At 51.8% G+C, this 24,680-nt stretch overlaps 1 protein-coding gene across 2 annotated transcripts in view; it reads left to right on the top strand.

Annotated features, from left to right (window-relative positions):
- The window catches only part of CPVL (carboxypeptidase vitellogenic like), a 186,978-nt gene that overhangs the window by 38,421 nt on the left and 123,877 nt on the right, over positions 1-24,680 (top strand). For both annotated transcript variants that reach the window (XM_075586856.1, XM_075586855.1), the window contains one exon: positions 16,407-16,521. In XM_075586856.1, the coding sequence (XP_075442971.1) occupies positions 16,407-16,521 (115 nt within the window). The remainder of the gene's footprint in view (positions 1-16,406; positions 16,522-24,680) is intronic.

Here is a 24,680-nt window from a genome sequence, read left to right as displayed (position 1 = left end):
ATTGGGAGTGGACACATTTTTCCATGACTTTGGATAGGATTGGGAGAAGGGAGATTGGCCTGTAGTTTGAGACAGTGTTTTTGTCCCCACTTTTGAAGATTGGGACAACTCTGGCAGTTTTCCAGGTCTTAGGGATATGGCCTGCAGACAGGATAGAGTTGACTATGGAAGCAATTGGTTTGGCAATGGCTGGGGCACCAAGTCTTAGGAACCTAGATTATAGTAAGTCAGGTCCACATTGGCTGCTTAGTTTTAGTTTGAGGAGCGCTTGTGTAATCTCCTCTTCGGATACTGGGCCAAATTGAAAATTGTGGGCAGTATTGGGAGGGGGTGGGACTATATGGGTACTACCAGGATGAGATTCAGGTTTGTGGTTTGGGTTGCGTTTCGCTAATAAGTTAGTAGCACACCCCACAAAGTAATCATTGAATGCATTTGCAATGTCAGTGGGGTTTGTCAGAGTAATAGCCCCGTTAGTGATATTACTTGGCTGTTGATGGTTAGAAGGCTGAAATATGTTGTTGATAACCTTCCAGAAGTTAGCTGGGTTTGATGTATTCTGGAGGAGATTGTCAGAGTAATATTTTGCTTTTGCATGCCTTGTTTGCCTTGTGCACATGTTCCGCAGGCATCTGTAGTGATTGAGATCCTTGGTAGTGCCAGTTACTTTGTAGCTTTTCCACAAGGCATCCCTGAACTGGTAGAGTGCTATAAGGTCTGGTGTAACCCATGGAAGGTGGGCACCCCGTACCCTTATTCTGCGTAGTGGAGCATGGGTATCACAGAGTTTTAAGAACTCGGACTGAAAATAGTCGAGCGCAGAATCGGGGTCAGGAATTAAATCGATTCTGTGCCAAGGGCAGTTGGTAAGGTCAGCCAGAAACGGTTGTGGGTTAAAGTTTCTAAATGTTCTAGTGAGGAGAACTTTAGGGCTTGAATGGGGCGGTTTAATTTTACACTATTGCATGGTCACTGAAAATGTCCGGAAGGATGCCAGAGGATTGGATTCTGCTGGGATTTGAGGAGAGAATCCAGTCTAGCAAGGAATGGTTGTGCGATTTCAGATTTGTTCGTGTGGGTTGGAAATGAGTTGCGTTAGGTTAAGCGATTTGATTTGTATCTGGATTTTGTGGTTTTTAGGGTCAAGCCAATTGAAGTTGAAATCCCCAAGAACTAGCAGCTCACTCTTCTCATTCAGAGAGGAAATGGAGCCAAGAAACTCAAAGAATGAGACCACACGATGCGTAGAAGAAACCGTTACCAAGCAAGTTAAAGAAGAATTGGAGAAATGGAAAGATGAGATGGAGCAAGAAGTTCTCTGTAGAGTTGAGGAAGCTAACTGCATCATGGAAAAGCGGTGCTTCAAGGAACTCAAGCGACATTGGCAGGCCGAGTTAACAGCACAGAAAGCCAGAGAAAAGGAACAAGAAAAGCGTGAGAAGCTAGCGCTAATACTTGATGAGATACTGGGTGAGTGCATAAGTTACAAGGACTTTGGCACCTGTCTTTTCTTCAATCACGACTACACGTTGTGGCCACAATTTTATAAAGTGGTAGCAAGCCTCTGTACTTGATCTTCAGAGTACCATGTAATTGCTTATGAAGGGGAAATGAAAAATTACTAGTAGATAGTAGTAGAAAATGATCTTGAGAAAAGACAGTGGTAAAAAGAACCATGAAGGTTCGAGGATTGGAAAGGAGATGCAACGAAATTCAACACTGGCCTTGAACAGTTGCAATTCTCACCGATCTTTACCATGAGATGAAAACAAGGAGAATCGGATCCACAAGTTTCGTTGGAAGCCAAAGAAACAATCCAACAGTGGGAAAGACACCAAGTGTTCAAGCGAAGTTTGACGATTTGATGGACTGGAAGTCCAAGAAGATGAGGAAAAGAGATTGCAGTCGGAGTTCTGTTTTTTGGCAGTGCTCTGCCTTTTCTTGCTTTTTCTGATTATAGGTAATAAGCATATATTTCTGATATATATTCTTTAATTTTCCCTTTCACAAAAACTATTTGAGTAAACAAATGTGTGCATTGTATAAACTGGTAAAAATGAAAAGATATCAATAGGACATAAAAAAAAATTAAGCAGTGCTAAACTATCAATCCAAAATGGTTAGAATCTTAACTTCTTTAACGCGTTTTCATGCCCACTTTATTTCAGAAATAAAATGTTGGTTTTATTCATGCAGCTGTTTAAGGTTCCAATTTTATTTTGTGAAAACATGTTTCATCATCCTGTCAATTCACTGCTTAACTTCCCCCAAAACATTCAAAACACTTTCCACAAATCTTGGTACCATACTGTAGTTCCTTTTTATGGATAGAAATATGAGCGCATTTGGAGGTAGATTTTATCACTGAGTATTAGCAACAGTTGTAATATTGAAATATTCTGTCGGATACCTCCACTAGTGAGGCGTGTTTAAACTCAACAATTATAACAATGGGAAAACATAATTTGAGAATAAAATATTTTGTTTGGTATTTATTTGTTTGTAATAGTTCTGTACGTAATGACCCACCCTCCCCACAGACCAGGGAGACTCTCTAATTAATTAGCTGAAAAAAGTTATGTATCTGTTTTAAAAAAAGATCCCTCACATGAGTGCAAGTGATATTCCTAATTTTGCTCCCAAATCTTCATAATAAATTGTACTTCTTTGCCTGTGGATCAGCAGTATGAGAAATATACACTAAACAACATAATAAACTCCCAGCAGAGGGCGCTGCTCACTAGCACAACATACCGTTTTGACTTGTAATGATGATGCGTCTTAAAATAAAAAGAAGTCTTAAGGGTGGTTTGTCGCACTGGGAATGCTATATGAGGAATCCCCAATAGCCTCATGAGGAAGTGCCTATTGGATTAATGAGGAGGGAGTGTTCTAATGGAAATTACACTGTTTGCAGTTGGGAGAGTTAAATGCTAGGCAAAGTGCCTGATTCTTGTGATTACACATGTTACTGTATCTCCTTGTGCTACAGGCAGAAAACGAATTACAACTGTTCAGGTCAGGAATTCAAAATAACTTCTGCCCCATTTGTCCTATTAGTTCAAGTAAATTATTACAAAATATCCTCCCAACATTTCGCAGATGAAAAAAGGTACACATGCGTATATGAAGTAAAACATGCTTCTCGCTCTGGTTGTTAAAACAGCAATCCCGTCAAATACTAAAGGGCACAATTTATATTCAGTGTTACTACCTTTTTAACAGATCTTTATTGTCTGCTAGATGTAAGACGCCGGCAACAAGAATGAGGCCAGTGCGAATAAATACTAAAGTCATTGGTGTTCCATGAAACCAGTTTTATTCAATCTAAGGGCCTGTTTCTTGTGAATAAAGATATTCAAGATATTTTCATTCTAGCTGTGTGATCACAAGATCAGTTCCTTGCAATAATTGTCAAGATGCTAAATACTCTGAATACCAACAACTTTTATTAACCGTAAAATGGGCACAAAATACAGTGTGAATGGGAATGATAAATAACGTAAGGCACAAGCAGCACCATTTTTTTTTTCCACTTGGATAACCAATCGGACCAAATAAGTGCACTGCTTGTAGAAATACAAAAAATACAAGTTCTTGAATCCAGATTGCTAATGATGTGCTTCTTTTCTTGATGCTAAACTCTTGTAAGTTGCAGACTTTTTTTTTACTGCATTACTTGATGGCAATAGCACTGTGCGTGGCATGTTCTTGAATATGTTGATCTGGGAGGCTATCACAGCATAGAGGTTATTCAGAATGCATATACTTGGTATGTTCTGCATATACTCCTAATGAACGTTGAACCTCTGCAGTGTGTTTTTGTGGCCATGCTGAATATACTTTCATAGCGAGCAGTGCTATGTAGAATGAGCAGAACATATTTGGCCAATTGTGAAAGCAATCTAAATTGGGGTTGGCAAGTGGTTGGTCCTGCAAGCTGTGAACCATCGTGCCAGGATTCATCATTTCTGTCGTCTTCAGAAGAGATGATGGTTAGATTAGTGGAGTTCTGATATGACATACAACAGTCTTGGCAAGCTCAAAACCCAAACCCACCTCATTACATATATATTTGTTTGTGTCAATTTGAGTGCTTCAGGGATAGTGACCCACAATAGGCAATATGACATTATTTAGTTCATTACGAACTCTTCCATCTGTTTGTTGTTCTCATAAATATGGGTTATTTAGTTAAGTCCTTTGGCCTAAATATTTCAAGCCTGCTATCACGTCAACGCAGACCCTATCAGCAGGTCCTACACTACCAATTTTATACAATATCTTTTATATTTTTTCCACTGCATAGAGCAGGCCGTCAAACTTAGAATAGCTTGGGGCCCAATTATTAAGTTTGACTGCAAGACTCTGGCCGCACTAGGAATTTATTTTATAAACCGTTACTCTCATTCTCTCCCAGCCGCGTGCTCTCCCTCTCTCTCTCTCTCTCTCTCTCCAAGCCGCTCTCTCTCTCCCAGCCGCTCTCTCTTTCTCTCTCTCTCCCAGCCTCTCTCTCTCTCTCTCCCAGCTGCTCTCTCGCTCTCCCAGCCGCTCTCTCTCTCTCCCAGCCGCTCTCTCTCTCTCCCAGCCGCTCTCTCTCTCTCTCTCCCAGCCGCTCTCTCTCTCTCTCTCCCAGCCGCTCTCTCTCTCTCTCTCTCCCAGCCGCTCTCTCTCTCTCTCTCTCCCAGCCGCTCTCTCTCTCTCTCAGCTGCTCCATCTCTCTCCCAGGCGCTTGCTCTCTCTCCCCCAGTCGCTCCATCTCTCTCCCAGCCGCTCTTTTTCTTTCTCTCTCTTTCTCTCCCAGGCGTGCTCTCTCTCTCCCAGGCACACTCTCTCTCTCTCTCTTTCTCTCTCTCTCCCCCTGGTGCACGCTCTCTCCCCTCTCCCCCAGGCGCTCGAGCTCTCTCTTACTCACGCTCTCTCCCAAGCGCTCTCTCTCCCAGGCGCGCGCTCTCTCTCTCCCAGGCTCTCTTTCTCTCTCTCTCTCTCTCTCTGGCTCTCTTTCTCTCTCCCAGGCGCACTCTCTCTCCCAGGCGCGCTCTCTCTCTCAGGCACTCTCTCTCCCAGGCGCGCTCTCTCTCTCCTAGGCGCTCGCTGTCTCACTCTCCCAGGAGCTCGCTTACTCACTCTCCCAGGCGCGCTCTCTCTCTTTCTCTCCCAAGCGCTCGCGCTCTCTCCCAGGCGCGCTCTCTCTTTCTCTCCCAAGCGCTCGCGCTCTCTCCCAGGCGCGCTCTCTCCCAGGCGCTTGCTGTCTCTCTCTATCTCTCCCAGGCGCTCACTCTCTCACTCCCAGGCGCTCACTCTCTCACTCCCAGGCGCGCGCTCTCTCTCTCTCCCAGACGCGCGCTCTCTCTCTCTCCCAGGCGCGCGCTCTCTCTCTCTCCCAGGCGCGCGCTCTCTCTCTCCCAGGCGCTCTCTCTCTCTCCCAGGCGTGCGCTCTCTCTCTCCCAGGCGTGCTCTCTCTCTCTCCCAGGCGTGCGCTCTCTCTCTCCCAGGCGTGCGCTCTCTCTCCCAGGCGTGCGCTCTCTCTCTCTCCCAGGCGTGCGTGCTCTCTCTCCCAGGCGTGCGCGCTCTCTCTCTCCCAGGCGTGCGCGCTCTCTCTCTCTCTCTGGCTCGCTCGCTCTGGCTCTCTCTCGCGCGCTCTCCCAGGCGCTCGCTCTCCCAGGCGCGCGCTCTCAGGCTCTCTCGCGCGCTCTCCCAGGCTCTCTCTCTCTCTCGCGCGCTCTCCCAGGCTCTCTCTCCACCCCCCTCTTCATCCCCCTCTCTCCCATCCACCACTGTACACTCTACCCATTTCCCCCAAATACCCCCCTCCCCCACAATACACACACGCGCACTTCCCATCTCCCCCACAACACATACGCGCACACACACACACCATATTCCCCTGACCCATATATGCCCCCTTGCCCCACACACACCCCCTTGCCCCACATACCCACAATACCTCCTGCCCCAGGGCCGTCATCAGGAGGGGTCTGCTGGTTTTGGCGTCCCGGGCCCTACAGGAGGAGGTGAGGGGGAAGAGGGGCCCTACAGGAGGAGGTGAGGGGGGAGAGGGACCCTACAGGAGGAGGTGAGGGGGGAGAGGGACCCTACAGGAGGAGGTGAGGGGGGAGAGGGACCCTACAGGAGGAGGTGAGGGGGGAGAGGGACCCTACAGGAGGAGGTGAGGGGGAAGAGGGGCCCTACAGGAGGAGGTGAGGGGGGAGAGGGACCCTACAGGAGGAGGTGAGGGGGGAGAGGGACCCTACAGGAGGAGGTGAGGGGGGAGAGGGACCCTACAGGAGGAGGTGAGGGGGGAGAGGGACCCTACAGGTGGAGGTGAGGGGGGAGAGGGACCCTACAGGAGGAGATGAGGGTGGAGAGGGACCCTACAGGAGGAGGTAAGGGGTGGGGGGGAAATGGGAAATTAAGGGTACAAAGCAAAGGGACTCTCTCGCTCTCTCCCTCCCTCCCAGCTGCTCTCTCTCTCTCTCTGGCGCTCTCTCCTACAGGCGCTCGCTGTCTCTCTCTCTCCTACAGGCGCTCGCTGTCTCTCTCTCTCCTACAGGCGCTCGCTGTCTCTCTCCTACAGGCGCTCGCTGTCTCTCTCTCTCCTACAGGCGCTCGCTGTCTCTCTCTCTCCTACAGGCGCTCGCTGTCTCTCTCTCTCCTACAGGCGCTCGCTGTCTCTCTCTCTCCTACAGGCACTCGCTGTCTCTCCTACAGGCGCTCGCTGTCTCTCTCTCTCCCAGGCGCTCGCTGTCTCTCTCTCTCCCAGGCGCTCGCTGTCTCTCTCTCTCCCAGGCGCTCGCTGTCTCTCTCTCTCCCAGGCGCTCGCTGTCTCTCTCTCTCCCAGGAGCTCACTGTCTCTCTCTCTCTCTCTCCCAGGCGCTCGCTGTCTCTCTCTCTCTCTCTCCCAGGCGCTCGCTGTCTCTCTCTCTCTCCCAGGCGCTCGCTGTCTCTCTCTCTTTCTCTCTCTCCCAGGCGCTCGTTGTCTCTCTCTCTCTCTCACAGGCGCTCGCTGTCTCTCTCTCTCTCCCAGGCGCTCGCTGTTTCTCTCTCTCTCCCAGGCCCTCGCTGTCTCTCTCTCTCTCTCTCTCCCAGGCGCTCGCTATCTCTCTCTCTCTCTCTCCCAGGCGCTCGCTGTCTCTCTCTCTCTCTCCCAGGCGCTCGCTTTCTCTCTCTCTCCCAGGTGCTCGCTGTCTCTCTCTCTCCCAAGCGCTCGCTGTCTCTCTCTCTCCCTGGTGCTCGCTGTCTCTCTCTCTCTCCCAGGTGCTCGCTGTTTCTCTCTCTCTCTCCCAGGCGCTCGCTGTCTCTCTCTCTCTCTCCCAGGCGCTCGCTGTCTCTCTCTCTCTCCCAGGCGCTCGCTGTCTCTCTCTCTCTCCCAGGCGCTCGCTGTCTCTCTCTCTCTCCCAGGCGCTCGCTGTCTCTCTCTCTCTCCCAGGCGCTCGCTGTCTCTCTCCTACAGGCGCTCGCTGTCTCTCTCTCTCCTACAGGCGCTCGCTGTCTCTCTCTCTCCTACAGGCGCTCGCTGTCTCTCTCTCTCGTACAGGCACTCGCTGTCTCTCCTACAGGCGCTCGCTGTCTCTCTCTCTCCCAGGCGCTCGCTGTCTCTCTCTCTCCCAGGCGCTCGCTGTCTCTCTCTCTCCCAGGCGCTCGCTGTCTCTCTCTCTCCCAGGAGCTCACTGTCTCTCTCTCTCTCTCTCCCAGGAGCTCACTGTCTCTCTCTCTCTCTCTCCCAGGCGCTCGCTGTCTCTCTCTCTCTCCCAGGCGCTCGCTGTCTCTCTCTCTTTCTCTCTCTCCCAGGCGCTCGTTGTCTCTCTCTCTCCCAGGCGCTCGCTGTCTCTCTCTCTCCCAGGCGCTCGCTGTCTCTCTCTCTCCCAGGCGCTCGCTGTCTCTCTCTCTCCCAGGAGCTCACTGTCTCTCTCTCTCTCTCTCCCAGGAGCTCACTGTCTCTCTCTCTCTCTCTCCCAGGCGCTCGCTGTCTCTCTCTCTCTCCCAGGCGCTCGCTGTCTCTCTCTCTTTCTCTCTCTCCCAGGCGCTCGTTGTCTCTCTCTCTCCCAGGCGCTCGCTGTCTCTCTCTCTCTCCCAGGCGCTCGCTGTTTCTCTCTCTCTCCCAGGCACTCGCTGTCTCTCTCTCTCTCCCAGGCGCTCGCTATCTCTCTCTCTCTCTCTCCCAGGCGCTCGCTGTCTCTCTCTCTCTCTCCCAGGCGCTCGCTTTCTCTCTCTCCCAGGTGCTCGCTGTCTCTCTCTCTCCCAAGCGCTCGCTGTCTCTCTCTCTCCCAGGTGCTCGCTGTCTCTCTCTCTCTCCCAGGTGCTCACTGTTTCTCTCTCTCTCTCCCAGGCGCTCGCTGTCTCTCTCTCTCTCCCAGGCGCTCGCTGTCTCTCTCTCCCAGGCGCTCGCTGTCTCTCTCTCTCTCCCAGGCGCTCGCTGTCTCTCTCTCTCTCCCAGGCGCTCGCTGTCTCTCTCTCCCAGGCGCTCGCTGTCTCTCTCTCTCTCCCAGGCGCTCGCTGTCTCTCTCTCTCTCCCAGGCGCCCGCTGTCTCTCTCTCTCTCCCAGGCGCTCGCTGTCTCTCTGCTCTCTCTCCCAGGCGCTCACTGTTTCTCTTTCTCCCAGGCGCTCGCTGTCTCTCTCTCTCTCCCAGGCGCTCCCTGTCTCTCTCTCTCTCCCAGGCGCTCGCTGTCTCTCTCTCGCAGGCGCTCGCTGTCTCTCTCTCCCAGGCGCTCTCTCTCTCTCTCTCCCAGGCGCTCTCTCTCTCACAGGCGCTGTCTCTCTCTCTCTCCCAGGCGCTGTCTCTCTCTCTCTCCCAGGAGCTCGCTGTCTCTCTCTCTCCCAGGCGCTCGCTGTCTCTCTCTCTCCCAGGCGCTCGCTGTCTCTCTCTCTCCCAGGCGCTCGCTGTCTCTCTCTCTCCCAGGCGCTCGCTGTTTCTCTCTCCCAGGCGCTCGCTGTCTCTCTCTCCCAGGCGCTCGCTGTCTCTCTCTCTCTCCCAGGCGTTCGCTGTCTCTCTCTCTTTCCCAGGCGCTCGCTGTCTCTCTCTCTCTCCCAGGTGCTCTCTCTCTCTCTCTCCCAGGCGCTCGCTGTCTCTCTCTCTCTCCCAGACGCTCGCTCTCTCTCTCTCCCAGGCGCTCGCTGTCTCTCTCTTTCCCAGGCGCTCGCTGTCTCTCCCTCTCTCTCTCCCTCTCCCAGGCGCTCGCTTTCTCTCTCTCCCTCTCCCAGGCGCTCGCTGTCTCTCTCTCTCTCTCTCCCAGGCGCTCGCTGTCTCTCTCTGTCTCCCAGGTGCTCGCTGTCTCTCTCTCCCTCCCAGGTGCTCGCTGTCTCTCTCTCTCTCCCAGGCGCTCGCTTTCTCTCTCTCTCCCAGGCGCTCGCTGTCTCTCTCTCTCTCTGTCTCTCTCTCCCAGGTGCTCGCTGTCTCTCTCTCTCTCTCTCCCAGGCACTCGCTGTCTCTCTCTCTCTCTCCCAGGCGCTCGCTGTCTCTCTCTCTCTCTCCCAGGCGCTCGCTGTCTCTCTCTCCCAGGCGCTCACTGTCTTTCTCTCTCTCTCTCGCTCTCTCTCGCTCACTCTCTCAGGCGCTCGCTTTCTCTCTCTCTCTCTTTCTCTCTCTCTCTCTACCAGGTGCTCGCTTTCTCTCTCTCTCTCTCTCTCCCAGGCGCTCGCTTTCTCTCTCTCCCAGGTGCTCGCTTTCTCTCTCTCCCAGGCGCTCGCTTTCTCTCTCTCTCCCAGGCGCTCGCTGTCTCTCTCTCTCTCTCTCTCCCAGGCGCTCACTGTCTCTCTCTCTCCCAGGCGCTCGCTGACTCTCTCTCTCTCTCCCCCAGGAGCTCGCTGTCTCTCTCTCTTTCTCTCTCTCCCAGGCGCTCGTTGTCTCTCTCTCTCTCTCCCAGGCGCTCGCTGTCTCTCTCTCTCTCTCTCCCAGGCGCTCGCTGTTTCTCTCTCTCTCCCAGGCACTCGCTGTCTCTCTCTCTCTCTCCCAGGCGCTCGCTATCTCTCTCTCTCTCTCTCCCAGGCGCTCGCTGTCTCTCTCTCTCCCAGGTGCTCGCTGTCTCTCTCTCTCTCCCAGGTGCTCGCTGTTTCTCTCTCTCTCTCCCAGGCGCTCGCTGTCTCTCTCTCTCTCCCAGGCGCTCGCTGTCTCTCTCTCTCTCCCAGGCGCTCGCTGTCTCTCTCTCTCTCCCAGGCGCTCGCTGTCTCTCTCTCCCAGGCGCTCGCTGTCTCTCTCCCAGGCGCTCGCTGTCTCTCTCTCCCAGGCGCTCGCTGTCTCTCTCTCTCTCCCAGGCGCCCGCTGTCTCTCTCTCTCTCTCCCAGGCGCTCGCTGTCTCTCTCTCTCTCTCTCCCAGGCGCTCACTGTTTCTCTTTCTCCCAGGCGCTCGCTGTCTCTCTCTCTCTCCCAGGCGCTCGCTGTCTCTCTCTCTCTCCCAGGCGCTCGCTGTCTCTCTCTCCCAGGCGCTCGCTGTCTCTCTCTCCCAGGCGCTCTCTCTCTCTCTCTCCCAGGCGCTCTCTCTCTCACAGGCGCTGTCTCTCTCTCTCTCCCAGGCGCTGTCTCTCTCTCTCTCCCAGGCGCTCGCTGTCTCTCTCTCTCTCCCAGGCGCTCGCTGTCTCTCTCTCTCCCAGGCGCTCGCTGTCTCTCTCTCTCCCAGGCGCTCGCTGTCTCTCTCTCTCCCAGGCGCTCGCTGTCTCTCTCTCCCAGGCGCTCGCTGTCTCTCTCTCCCAGGCGCTCGCTGTCTCTCTCTCCCAGGCGCTCGCTGTCTCTCTCTCTCTCCCAGGCGTTCGCTGTCTCTCTCTCTTTCCCAGGCGCTCGCTGTCTCTCTCTCTCTCCCAGGTGCTCTCTCTCTCTCTCCCAGGCGCTCGCTGTCTCTCTCTCTCTCCCAGACGCTCGCTCTCTCTCTCTCCCAGGCGCTCGCTGTCTCTCTCTTTCCCAGGCGCTCGCTGTCTCTCCCTCTCTCTCTCCCTCTCCCAGGCGCTCGCTTTCTCTCTCTCTCTCCCTCTCCCAGGCGCTCGCTGTCTCTCTCTCTCTCTCTCTCTCCCAGGCGCTCGCTGTCTCTCTCTGTCTCCTAGGTGCTCGCTGTCTCTCTCTCCCTCCCAGGTGCTCGCTGTCTCTCTCTCCCAGGCGCTCGCTTTCTCTCTCTCCCAGGCGCTCGCTGTCTCTCTCTCTCTCTGTCTCTCTCTCCCAGGTGCTCGCTGTCTCTCTCTCTCCCAGGCACTCGCTGTCTCTCTCTCTCTCTCTCTCTCCCAGGCGCTCGCTGTCTCTCTCTCTCTCCCAGGCGCTCGCTTTCTCTCTCTCCCAGGCGCTCGCTGTCTCTCTCTCTCTCTGTCTCTCTCTCCCAGGTGCTCGCTGTCTCTCTCTCTCTCTCCCAGGCACTCGCTGTCTCTCTCTCTCTCTCCCAGGCGCTCGCTGTCTCTCTCTCTCTCTCTCCCAGGCGCTCGCTGTCTCTCTCTCTCTCCCAGGCGCTCACTGTCTTTCTCTCTCTCCCAGGCGCTCGCTGTCTCTCGCTCTCTCCCAGGCGCTCGCTCTCTCTCTCGCTCTCTCTCTCTCGCTCTCTCTCGCTCACTCTCTCAGGCGCTCGCTTTCTCTCTCTCTCTCTTTCTCTCTCTACCAGGTGCTCGCTTTCTCTCTCTCCCAGGTGCTCGCTTTCTATCTCTCCCAGGCGCTCGCTGTCTCTCTCTCTCTCCCAGGTGCTCACTGTCTCTCTCTCTCCCAGGCGCTCGCTGACTCTCTCTCTCTCTCCCCCAGGCGCTCGCTGTCTCTCTCTCTCCCAGGCACTCGCTGTCTCTCTCTCTCCCAGGCGCTCACTGTCTCTCTCTCTCTCTCCCAGGCGCTCGCTGTCTCTCTCTCTCTCCCAGGCGCTCGCTGTCTCTCTCTCCCAGGCACACGCTGTCTCTCTCTCTCTCCCAGGCGCTCGCTGTCTCTCTCTCTCTCTCTATCTCCCAGGCGCTTGCTGTCTCTCTCTCTCTCCCAGGCGCTCGCTGTCTCTCTCTCTCTCTCTCCCAGGTGCTCGCTGTCTCTCTCTCTCTCCCAGGCGCTCGCTGTCTCTCTCTCTCTCTCTCTCCCAGGCGCTCGCTGTCTCTCTCTCTCTCCCAGGCGCTCGCTGTCTCTCTCTCTCCCAGGCGCTCGCTGTCTCTCTCTCTCCCAGGCGCTCGCTGTCTCTCTCTCTCCCAGGCGCTCGCTGTCTCTCTCTCTCCCAGGCGCTCGCTGTCTCTCTCTCTCCCAGGCGCTCGCTGTCTCTCTCTCTCCCAGGCGCTCGCTGTCTCTCTCTCTCTCTCTCTCTCTCTCCCTCTCTCCCAGGTGTTCGCTGTCTCTCTCTCTCTCTCTCCCTCTCTCCCAGGTGTTCGCTGTCTCTCTCTCTCCCAGGTGCTCGCTGTCTCTCTCTCCCAGGCGCTCGCTTTCTCTCTCTCTCCCAGGCGCTCGCTGTCTCTCTCGCTCTGTCTCTCTCTCCCAGGTGCTCGCTGTCTCTCTCTCTCTCTCCCAGGCGCTCGCTGTCTCTCTCTCTCCCAGGTGCTCGCTGTCTCTCTCTCTCCCAGGCGCTCGCTGTCTCTCTCCCAGGCGCTCGCTGTCTCTCTCTCTCTCCCAGGCGCTCGCTGTCTCTCTCTCTCTCTCCTAGGCGCTCGCTGTCTCTCTCTCTCTCTTTCTCCCAGGAGCTCGCTGTCTCTCTCTCTCTCCCAGGCAGGCGCTCGCTGTCTCTCTCTCTCTCTCCCAGGCACTCGCTGTCTCTCTCTCTCTCCCAGGCGCTCGCTGTCTCTCTCTCCCAGGCGCTCGCTCTCTCTCTCCCACTCTCCCAGGTGCTCGCTTTCTCTCTCTCTCTCTCTACCAGGTGCTCGCTTTCTCTCTCTCTCTCCCAGGCGCTCGCTTTCTCTCTCTCTCTCCCAGGCGCTCGCTTTCTCTCTCTCTCTCCCAGGCGCTCGCTGTCTCTCTCTCTCCCAGGCGCTCGCTGTCTCTCTCTCCCAGGCGCGCTCTCTCTCTCTCTCGCTCTCTCTCTCCCCCTCTCCCAGGCACTCGCTTTCTCTCTCTCTCTCTCTCTCTCTCTCTCCCAGGTGCTCGCTTTCTCTCTCTCCCAGGCGCTCGCTTTCTCTCTCTCTCCCAGGCGCTCGCTGTCTCTCTCTCTCTCTCAGGCGCTCGCGGTCTCTCTCTCTCCCAGGCGCTCGCTGTCTCTCTCTCTCTCTCTTCCAGGCGCTCGCTGTCTCTCTCTCCCAGTCGCTCGCTGTCTCTCTCTCTCCCAGGCGCTCGCTGTCTCTCTCTCTCCCAGGTGCTCGCTGTCTCTCCCAGGCGCTCGCTGTCTCTCCCTCTCCCAGGCGCTCGCTGTCTCTCTCTCTCCCAGGCGCTCGCTGTCTCTCTCTCTCCCAGGCGCTCGCTGTCTCTCTCTCTCCCAGGTGCTCGCTGTCTCTCTCTCCCAGGCGCTCGCTGTCTCTCCCTCTCCCAGGCGCTCGCTGTCTCTCCCTCTCTCTCCCAGGCGCCCGCTGTCTCTCCCTCTTTCTCCCAGGTGCTCGCTGTCTCTCCCTCTCTCTGCCAGGCGCTCGCTGTCTCTCCCTCTCTCTCCCAGGCGCTCGCTATCTCTCTCTCTCTCCCAGGCTCTCTCGCGCTCTCCCAGGCTCTCTCTCTAGCGCTCTCCCAGGCTCTCTCTCTCGCGCTCTCCCAGGCTCTCTCTCTCGCACTCTCCCAGGCTCTCTCTCCCAAATACCCTCCCTCCCCCACAATACACACACGCGCGCACACACACACCATATTCCCCAGAACCATATACGCCCCCTTGCGACACCCACCCACAATACCTCCTGCCCCCAGGGCCGCCAACAGGGGGGGGTCTGCCAGTGTTGGCATCCCGGGCCCTACAGGAGTTGATGAGGGGGAGAGGGGCCCTACAGGAGTTGGTGAGGGGGGAGGAGGGACCCTACAAGAGTTGGTGAGGGGGGTAGGAAATTAAGGGTACAAAGCAAAGGGACTAGGAGAGGAGAAGGGAGTTGAGTGGGGAAAGAGGGAAGGAGACAGGAGTAGGCGACAACACATTTATTATTATTATTGAGTGGGGAACTTGCTCTTGTTATTACAAATGACCCGTAGTATTTATATTACCATTACTATTATTACTATGTAATATGTTTGTAATATGTTTGTATGTATTAGTACCTGATTTATACAAGTATATTAAATATTAATATATAATATTATTGCTATTTGTAGTATTATCCATGACTATTATCAGTGTTAGTATTATTACTTTTATTACTTACATTCACGTAGATTTTATATGTATTGGGGAGGGTTGTTTTTGTATGTATTGTTTTATTTTTTGAATGGATTGGGCTCTTTTTTAGATGTATTGCGGTCTTTTTTTTAGATGCATTTGGGATTTTTTTTATATGTATTTGGGTGGGTTTTATATGTATTTTTTTAAGTGTGTGTGTGTGTGTGTGTGTGTGTGTTATTTTTATTTATATTTATTGGGTAGGTGTTTTTTTGTATGCTTTTGGGGGGAGGTTGTATATATGTGGGGGTGGGGATTTTTTTGTATGTATTTGGGGTTGGAAGTTTTCTGTATATATCTTGTGGGGGAATTGTGTGAGGGGGAGGGAATGAGTGAGCGTGGGGTAATTGACTTGACGGAGGGAGAGGAGAGAGGGTGAGTGAGGAAAAGAGGGAGTAAGAGTGAGACGCAGGGAGAGAAATACATGCAAGGCGGGAGAGTGAGACAGAAGAGAGCAATACATAGGAAGAGGGGGGGGAAGAGAGGGGGCTCGTGAGGTGTGAAATGGGGGGGGTGGTGGGCAATACCGCCAACACGGGGGGGGGGGGGCTGCTCAAAATGTTTGTTCTGGGCCCCAGGATTTCTGTTGGTGTCCCTGCCTGTCGCACTCAGTCCCCCTCCCCTACATAAACCCCGCAATAGCCCCACACCTTACCGGAGTCTGCGGTCACCTGGTCTTCCTTCTGACGTGCACCAGCAGGGAGAGGAGGCGCATACCAGTGGGAGGAGGAGGCCCGGCAGCCAGATGCATCTTCCAGCAGATGTGCTGCTCCCTCCTCCCTCCTGTTGGCTCAGTGGACACAGGCTGCATGGCGACATATATTGTGGGCTGCATGCCCTGAGTTTTCCAGCCCTGGCATAGAGAGAAGTAGAAGCAAAATAATAATATAGCCAACAGCATGGGATGTGTGACATGTATGCGGTGCATAAAGAGTAAAAATTAAGAAGCACTGTATGTGCTATGTATGAACTACAGTGCCGTTTAAACTGGTTCAGAAACAGAAGTTCTCTAGTAGATGTATTGAAAAAGAATGCTAAACAATAAAGTGCATACAATAACCTAGTGTAATCAGACCACCCTATACCTACACTTATAGAGTACAAGTGGAAGAGCAGGTCACAAATGTGGGAGGGAGTGACACCTGGGAGGTAGGACCAGGGAAAAGTCTGTGACTTGTGGGAATGCCGGTGGTGGGCAGTGGGCGACTGTCCCTACCTTCTCCTCCGTGCTTGCTCGCTGCAAAGTGGTCCTTCCCTGCTTGCGTGGAGCTCACACGCCGACGCTGCTCTCTCTATATGCGGCTGCGCAGCGCGGGAGAAGCTCAGTCCAGGCAGCCCAGGGCACCATTCAGGGGTCAGATTGTTTGTCGGACATTTGGAAGTTTAGAGCGGGCCTTGCCCGCACCTCTGTTGTTCACTGATAGACGGAAGTAAGGACATATTATATATTTTAAAATATAATTATTTTAAAATCCTTAACTTGTAATTTAATTACCTTCAAAATAATGTATTTGTTAACATTCATTTAAAAAGTTTTCCTATTGAAGAGATATTTGTGATGAATATTGTTACCATGATGCATTTCTTAATATCGTTACTGTAATTCTTTGTTATTGCCCAAATCCTAATTCCTGGAGTCTTTCATATAATTGCTATTCTAATAAATGGAAACCATTTAAAATAAAAAAAATGTTGGAAGCCTATGAAATTTAAAGGCAATATCTACTAACTTCTGCCAAACATAAACCATAGAAAAGAATAGTTTTACACAGCCTTAAAATGTCCATTTGAAGCCTGCTTCACCAAAATTAAAATTTAAAATTAATTTAATTAAAATTAAAATTGAGTGAGGGAATGACCGGAATTTCTCTACAAACCTTCTATGATGAACATAATTGTGTGTACATGGGTATACATATAACGTGTATATGTTTTCACGATTTGTGTACAATTGGAGTGTTCAATTTTGTGTGTGCGAATATTTATATATGTATTTATTGTTAAGGAAAGTTCTTCACAGATAATAATATCATTTACTTGGCTTCCATAACTGTACAGATCTGTTTGACAAATCCACTAGTCTATAAACCGTAACTTTTAATCTGTGAAGAGCTCTCTTGTTGTCCAATGAAAAGATATATCTGTCTACAGCAAATCAGTTGTTATACTATTGGCTTTTTCTTCTGTTACAGGTTAGCCCTGAGAGCGCTCCGGTTTTACTTTGGCTGCAGGGTGGGCCAGGAGGATCGTCAATGTTTGGCCTCTTTGTGGAGCATGGACCTTACGTCGTTACTCAGAACCTCACATGTAAGCATTGATTCTATTCATAATAAGAGAAGAGTCCGGTTTAATGGCACTTCTGTAACAGGGGGAGAAGTGTTCTATTTAACTTGCAAGGAATCTAAACTGCAATATAAAATCCTAATACATGTGGTACCTCAACTCTAAAAGATAATTCCATTATATCTGATGAATGTTGAAGGGGTTACCTGTTTTTCCTCCCCCACCCCTTTTTTTTATTACTTTAATGTATATTGATTATCCGTGGCGTAGTTAACTATTTGAATATCTTCGATTTTTACAGTCCAGTGCCTCATTGCTTTTAATATACAGTAGGGTGAAATGTAGGTTTCCGTAAGATGGCGCCTTGCATTGGGAATTTTTGCGTTTACGTCTCTAATCTTTTCTTTTTGCCTTTTAGCAGCAGCGCAGTATTTTTTTTTGTATGTTTGTGTACAGTTACCTGTAAATCTGTACTGTAATTTTCACACTTTATTTTTATTCATATTCTTAGATATTTTTGTGTTTAACTTGTGTTTTATTGATTTTCTTTTACCAACACAAGTTAAAAATAAAAAACTGTATACAGGGTATATATTATTATAGCAATTCAACCACTGAAGTGTCGCCTAAGTTTATTTTTACTGGGAACCCCATCCTTTCAGTGAATAGGGCTACTAAAAATAAGTGAGTCTGAACTCCTCTGTTAGCGGTTCTTGTATTCACTCCTGGTAATGCTGCACAGCTCGTATTTCTGAATCGGGAATTCAATGCAAATATAACTGCTGTATTGCAGTGTATTATACGAACACTGCCTCCACCTATGCGAGCGATGTAATCCAAGCGATCCGAATTTGAGGTGGCATGTGGTTTGTAGAATGTAATAGTGATTAGGTACCAGTTTTAGATTATAAGCTTTAAAGTCTTAAGACTTCTCGAGCGAGACAATCGGATGGACAGAGCCTGGTGATAAGAGTGGAAGCTAAAATGGGTACGGTGAAATTTGAAGGTAAAAGCACATCTGACCATTTTCTTGTATATTACTCGTGATAAGCTTTGTCTCAGACTCCCTGCTTTTCACCATGATCTCTTAGCATATAATGCTTCCACTGCAGCTAGGGATCCTGAGTAATAACATGCAAATGAGCACAGTGTCAACTTTTGCTTCATGACCTTTAAGCTTATGCCTGCCGCATTACAGGGTTAAAGAAGTGCATAACTAGTAAACCTATGAAATATGTGTAACGGGTATTCCCCCCCCCAATCGCAGATCTGATGTGGGTGCAAGGAACATACGGTGTTACCATAGGTGTGGTGCATTACCTGTTGGCTCGCAGGAGGGCTGAGCTTCCGCCACGGGGAACCTGGGGCAATTATACTAGGGGTAACCACTTACTCAATTCAGCGCCTCCACCTGAGATGGCTCCCACCAGAGGGGGAGTGGTTCCTCGCAGGACAATACAATAATCACATACACGGGAATATATATATTAACGAGTGACTTTACTAACTAGCAATATAACATATCACGCAATACCTTTATATAACCTGTGTCCCTCTCTAGAGGAGACACCTACGGCGTCGCGCAGGACGCTTCCCCAACACCAGGTGATCCCACCATGTCCCGCACTCTTGGAGAGAACGTGGGTGACTGCGCAGTCACAGTTACACTAAGGGGCCCGTTGGTGCACTTATGACTGTATGGTACCTGCCGAGCACTCCGGTACTCGGATCAGCAACTGGCTTCGCAAAGGGTCAGACGTGTGAAGAATCCGTCTGATCCTGCAACCGAACTCCTTTGTACGCAGACCGCCAGGGCGGTCTCCCTCTGGGATAGTCTCTGCGGGCCCCAACGTGGGTCCGAACCGCTTTATAGGAACCGCAGCGTCCGCTGAGTCCCTAACTAACACTTGGTACTAACGTGACAGGAACCCAAACCTAGGGCCTGTCCCTGTGGTACCGCAACCTAAAGTGGCTTTGGGGAAAACTCCTAGAGGCCTACCGGGGTTAATAACCTGCCCCACTCCCCTAACTCTTCCCAGCCTTGACTGTACTTTCTAAGACCTAACGAGTCCCAGCGCCTACAGCAGCAAGCTGTAGCTCACTGGATGCTGGCAGCCAACGTGCTGCGCAACAAGGTGCCTGCCTGTCAGACCTCACAGCACTAACAGCCGTGACTCTGACAAGGCAGCACTCTACACTAAGGGCAGCGTCCCTATCTTGGGCCTCCCTAAGCATTTACCCACTAAACTAGTGGGGAGTTGGGGCCTACCTGGGGTGTAGGTACCTATATGGGGCAGGAGCTGCACTCGCTCCCCGCACCCTTCCTTCCCTCACAGCTCCCTGACTCCAACTCTCTGTAACCTTTCTTTCCCAGCTCCCACTAATGTAAGTGGCAGGGTCCCTAACCTGAGGGCTGTCCCTGGCAACACTCACCTTACTGGGGAGCTGAGCTATCTCGGGCCCTGGGGGTGCTGGCCTAGTACAGGGAGTCCCTGACTCCTGTACCCTACCTCCTTCCCTGGGCTGCTCCGGTCTCTCACTGACTAGTGTGTTCCAACTGACAAAAACCCTGTCTGCACACAACATTGTTGCAACTCTGCAGCATGAGAATCTGCCAGCTCTATTGGCTTCAATGCTGCCTGTGACAAAGGTGAAAGTGCAGTCCCCAGAGGCTGCTGGGAATTGTAGTCCTTGGCAAAGCTCTTTTCTATGGGGACCGTGTGTGCGATCTTTACTGCGCATTGGTGAAGCTCGCGCCAAAACCAAGAGGGCGGTGCCCGCCGGGAGAAGTCGTCGTCCCCTTCCCCCACTGCCACAGGGGTAAGGCAGGGGGCAAAGGAAAATCAGGGGAACCGGGGGTGACCCCCTTACACTCTCCCCCTGGTGAAAATACCAACGTCCCCGCTTGGAGAACAGCGTCACATTACAGAAAGTTACACAATAAAAATGCATTGCATAAACAGTACAACGTAACATATTGACTGTAACATCACTGATACATGGCATATCACACACAGTAATACCCGAAGCCAGCTGAGTGTTAGCTGCTTGCTGAGACCAATGGTGGGGTGCCCCTAACTGATCATGTGGGGGTACCTCACTTTTACGTTTGTGAGCCTCCCCCGGGAGAATCTCTGTGCGAGCACGCTCTGGGGTAACAGTCACCGGTTCCGTACTACTTCCTCCCCCTGGTGGAAGGAATAGCACAGTGTCTCTTGGCCAGACCTTTACCCGGCCATCCGTGGCATGGATGCAGTAGGCCAGGAGGTCTTGCCTTTTTCCGCGGTCCACCACATGGTGAATGGAGCGCTCCTTCTTGGGCTCAAGGGAGGCAATTTTTACTAAATCCCTCGCCACACAGTCCTTGTCCCTACGTACTTGCGAGGCTTCCGCTGGGAAGCGAGCAATGGACAATGTCTCTTTCCTCAAAGTCTCTGTTTCACCCGGCAGGGAGTAAAGGATAGATACCTTACCACTGCGGTGATTCACGGTGGCCAACAGGTCCTCGGGGATGCTGCCAGTTCCCACGTCGGCTGTCTCGGGAGCGTGGGATCCCAGTCCTGGGACCATTTGAGTCGGAGCGCACGGGCTCACACTTGGTTCACGTGTGCTGACACCTGGATGTCCAGCTACATTCTTCTGCTCCGCATGAACGGTAATTGGAGCATTTTTCACGGTCACCTCCACCGGAGCCTGTGGGGAGCAAGGGGGTTCCTTACCACTCTGCTGGCTTGCGATGGGTTTCTCCTCATCTGGAACGATAGGCGGTAGGTACTGGTCCACTCGTATTGCGGGACAGCTATCTTCTAGGGGGGACACCTCCGCCAGGACACGATGTCGAGTGGAGCCATTCGCCCTGGTGTCCAGACTTAAGAAGCTATCGTGCTCCGCGGTCACCTGGAGGCTCACACCCAACACCCCTGGGGCAGTCAACTCACCCTTGTCTTCATTAGCAGGTACTGATCCCACGCCTGGGACCGATGGTACCTCTATAGGCCGGACTGGCCGTTGTAGGGCACACGGGCCCACAGCATCTGGATGCACTGTAACTGAAGTAGGTGATTCTTTGGCCCCAACTTCACTGGTGTGGTCCGCCGGCTGGCGCATCACCACGAGTGGCTGGCGGCTGAATTCACTGAAAGAAGATGGGGGTACAGACACCTTACCCTGTGATTCCTCTGGCTCCTCTGTATCACTGCTGGGGTGGTTCGCCGGTAGGCGCATCGCCACCGATGGTTCGTCCTTTTCCGTAGCTGGCTGGGCCTCAGTTCTTCCCGCTTGGTTGCAACGGGGGACTAGGGCAGCCTTGTCTGTCAGCTCCTCCACCTACGTGGTTGAGGTAGAGCAATTAACAACATCTTCATCTCTGGGTTCTACCATCTGAGATTCCTGCTTGGGATCGGGGACTGTAGACTGCAGCAGCACAGGCTTTAGAAACTGTGCCCCGCAGCCGGCACACTTGGGACCCCAGGTCTGTTTGCCACCTGGGAAGTCACACTGATTACAAACACATCTTATACACCCCTCGTCCTCCACCAAAGCCACCCGATATTCTATTGGTAGCCTAAAATGGTTAAAGTCCATACCACCAGATAGATTCAAGTCCTTTTGTAGGCACGGGCACACAAGAAAGGATATTTTCCCTCCTTTTGACCGCCATGCTCCATATAACTGAGGGTGTGTTTCTCTGCATTCTGTACTGTCTTTAATGAGAACAGCAGTTGCTGCTGGCTGTTCACTGTGCTTGCTCCCCCTGGTGGACTGTAAAGGAGGGGCACGCTCTATAACTGAGTGGGTCTGGCTCTGCACTGAGTCACTCACATTGCGGGGGCGGAGCTCTGGTTTTCCCGCCAGTCCCGGATGGATTTCTGCAACACAATTTAGTGCAGGCTTGCAGTCAGCAGCACATGTGCTCTCCTGCTTTGGCGGGAGACGCCATTTTAGGTGTGACTCCCTTGATGAGGGAGCCTCCATTTTGATCACAGTTCTGGTAATCTCACTAAGGCTCTCTGAGTATGCAAGAGGGTAGCCTTCTGGTGGGGCCCCTGGGAAATGTAAGGTCGGAGGGACATTTTCCCGGCATATTTCCTGATCCGTTACTAGCCATAGTCTACAACACTGGTCAGTGGGGTCGTACCGGTGCTCTATCCTCTTCCACCCTTGGTCTATGCCCAGGAGTCTCCCTAGGGCCTCACAAATTTCCATCAACTTCACGGCACTACTGGGAACATCCCCTACTACTAGCACATGTCGCGGGGATACTTCTGTCCTCTTGGTTCGTTCGGGGGCCTCATGGCTTGCGGGCCCAAACATGGTGAAAAATATAAATTGGACAATTTGGAAAAAATGAAAACAGGGCACCCCAGGTCTATCTCAGCAGCACCTCCAAATGTAACGGGTATTCCCCCCCCCCAATCGCAGATCTGATGTGGGTGCAAGGAACATACGGTGTTACCATAGGTGTGGTGCATTACCTGTTGGCTCGCAGGAGGGCTGAGCTTCCGCCACGGGGAACCTGGGGCAATTATACTAGGGGTAACCACTTACTCAATTCAGCGCCTCCACCTGAGATGGCTCCCACCAGAGGGGGAGTGGTTCCTCGCAGGACAATACAATAATCACATACACGGGAATATATATATTAACGAGTGACTTTACTAACTAGCAATATAACATATCACGCAATACCTTTATATAACCTGTGTCCCTCTCTAGAGGAGACACCTACGGCGTCGCGCAGGACGCTTCCCCAACACCAGGTGATCCCACCCAGTGTCCCGAGAATCCCACCCAATGTCCCGCACTCTTGGAGAGAACGTGGGTGACTGCGCAGTCACAGTTACACTAAGGGGCCCGTTGGTGCACTTATGACTGTATGGTACCTGCCGAGCACTCCGGTACTCGGATCAGCAACTGGCTTTGCAAAGGGTCAGACGTGTGATGAATCCGTCTGATCCTCCAACCGAACTCCTTTGTACGCAGACCGCCAGGGCGGTCTCCCTCTGGAATAGTCTCTGCGGACCCCAACGTGGGTCCGAACCGCTTTACAGAAACCGCAGCATCCGCTGAGTCCCTAACTAACACTTGGTACTAACGTGACAGGAACCCTAACCTAGGGCCTGTCCCTGTGGTACCGCAACCTAAAGTGGCTTAGGGGAAAACTCCTAGAGGCCTACCGGGGTTAATAACCTGCCCCACTCCCCTAACTCTTCCCAGCCTTGACTGTACTTTCTAAGACCTAACGAGTCCCAGCGCCTACAGCAGCAAGCTGTAGCTCACTGGATGCTGGCAGCCAACATGCTGCGCAACAAGGTGCCTGCCTGTAAGACCTCACAGCACTAACAGCCGTGACTCTGACAAGGCAGCACTCTACACTAAGGGAAGCGTCCCTATCTTGGGCCTCCCTAAGCACTTACCCACTAAGCTAGTGGGGAGTTGGGGCCTACCTGGGGTGTAGGTACCTATATGGGGCAGGAGCTGCACTCGCTCCCCGCACCCTTCCTTCCCTCACAGCTCCCTGACTCCAACTCTCTGTAACCTTTCTTTCCCAGCTCCCACTAATGTAAGTGGCAGGGTCCCTAACCTGAGGGCTGTCCCTGGCAACACTCACCTTACTGGGGAGCTGAGCTATCTCGGGCCCTGGGGGTGCTGGCCTAGTACAGGGAGTCCCTGACTCCTGTACCCTACCTCCTTCCCTGGGCTGCTCCGGTCTCTCACTGACTAGTGTGTTCCAACTGACAAAAACCCTGTCTGCACACAACATTGTTGCAACTCTGCAGCATGAGAAGCTGCCAGCTCTATTGGCTTCAATGCTGCCTGTGACAAAGGTGAAAGTGCAGTCCCCAGAGGCTGCTGGGAATTGTAGTCCTTGGCAAAGCTCTTTTCTATGGGGACCGTGTGTGCGATCTTTACTGCGCATTGGCGAAGCTCGCGCCAAAACCAAGAGGGCGGTGCCCGCCGGGAGAAGTCGTCGTCCCCTTCCCCCACTGCCACAGGGGTAAGGCAGGGGGCAAAGGAAAATCAGGGGAACCGGGGGTGACCCCCTTACATATGTATATGAAGAATTGCAATAAATGAAAACACTTTACACTGGAGTAAGTGCAGACAATGCTCTTTCTCATTGTATCCCCTTAATATGCATAGTCTGCTTGAGCCTGTGGCTTGTGTACAATTAAAAATGGAACTACTGCAGGCTTCGGAGTGTATTAAATATCCCAAGCTCAGAATTACAGTAGTCAGGATACAAAGGAATGGAAAACTCTGGGGGTAGAGGGGGGAAAGTTGCTGCTGCATCGTTAAAGATGCAGATCATAGCATATGCATAATACCGGCATTGACAAACTAACGATGTTATCTTGCCATTCATATTATTCTCACTCTCCGTTTCCCTGTTTTCTGGAGAAATTCAGGGCCAGTGGCACTGGACCAGAATTCACTAGAACAAGTGTTAAAAAAACAAAGCACTTTAGTGAAATCTTATGATGACATGGAATCAAATTAACAAAACCGAATCTACCTCGTTGATGGATAAGAAAGACTATCCTAACAAAAATATATATACAGGTAAAGATATTGTCTATATCATGTGTCGCCAAAATGTTTTATTCATCTCAGGGCATATAGGGGTTAATGTAAAACGAAGGGAAAGGGAGAGAGGGAGGGGGGGGGGGGGAAAGCTCCCGCATCAGCTGAAATACAGTAAGGTAATATGAAAATAATCAGAGATCATATCTGGTGCAAAAAGGGACAAAGGGATAATCAAACAAACAAACAAAAGATTTCCTTATGAATGCACTCGGATAGACCTAATGGAAATGATGAAGTATATTAAAATCAATTTAATCAATAATAAAATTGTGATTGGACAGAGGGGTGTGGTAAGAAGGTCCAATACCACCCCCTAATGACATACCAAAGAAACTTCCACACAAAGTCAATAGGGAAGAGAACTAAGAGAATCACTATACACAATCACACGGTATAATAAGGGCTACAATATATATGGATCAATTCCTGCAGAAAAAAGTACTAGCATATATGGAAGCAGTACTATTATCTAAAAAACGGAAGTCTGTAACATTATAGGGCTGCCGATACTGAGTCTGGAGGAAATGAAATCCAAATAGCAAAAATAATAATTGTAGCCCTTATTATACCGTGTGATTGTGTATAGTGATTATCTT

The sequence above is a fragment of the Ascaphus truei genome, chromosome 2 (assembly GCF_040206685.1).
Source record: "Ascaphus truei isolate aAscTru1 chromosome 2, aAscTru1.hap1, whole genome shotgun sequence".
Lineage (NCBI taxonomy): Eukaryota > Metazoa > Chordata > Amphibia > Anura > Ascaphidae > Ascaphus > Ascaphus truei.
Note: the sequence above shows the minus strand (reverse complement) of the source record. Positions and strands in the feature narration are given on the sequence as shown.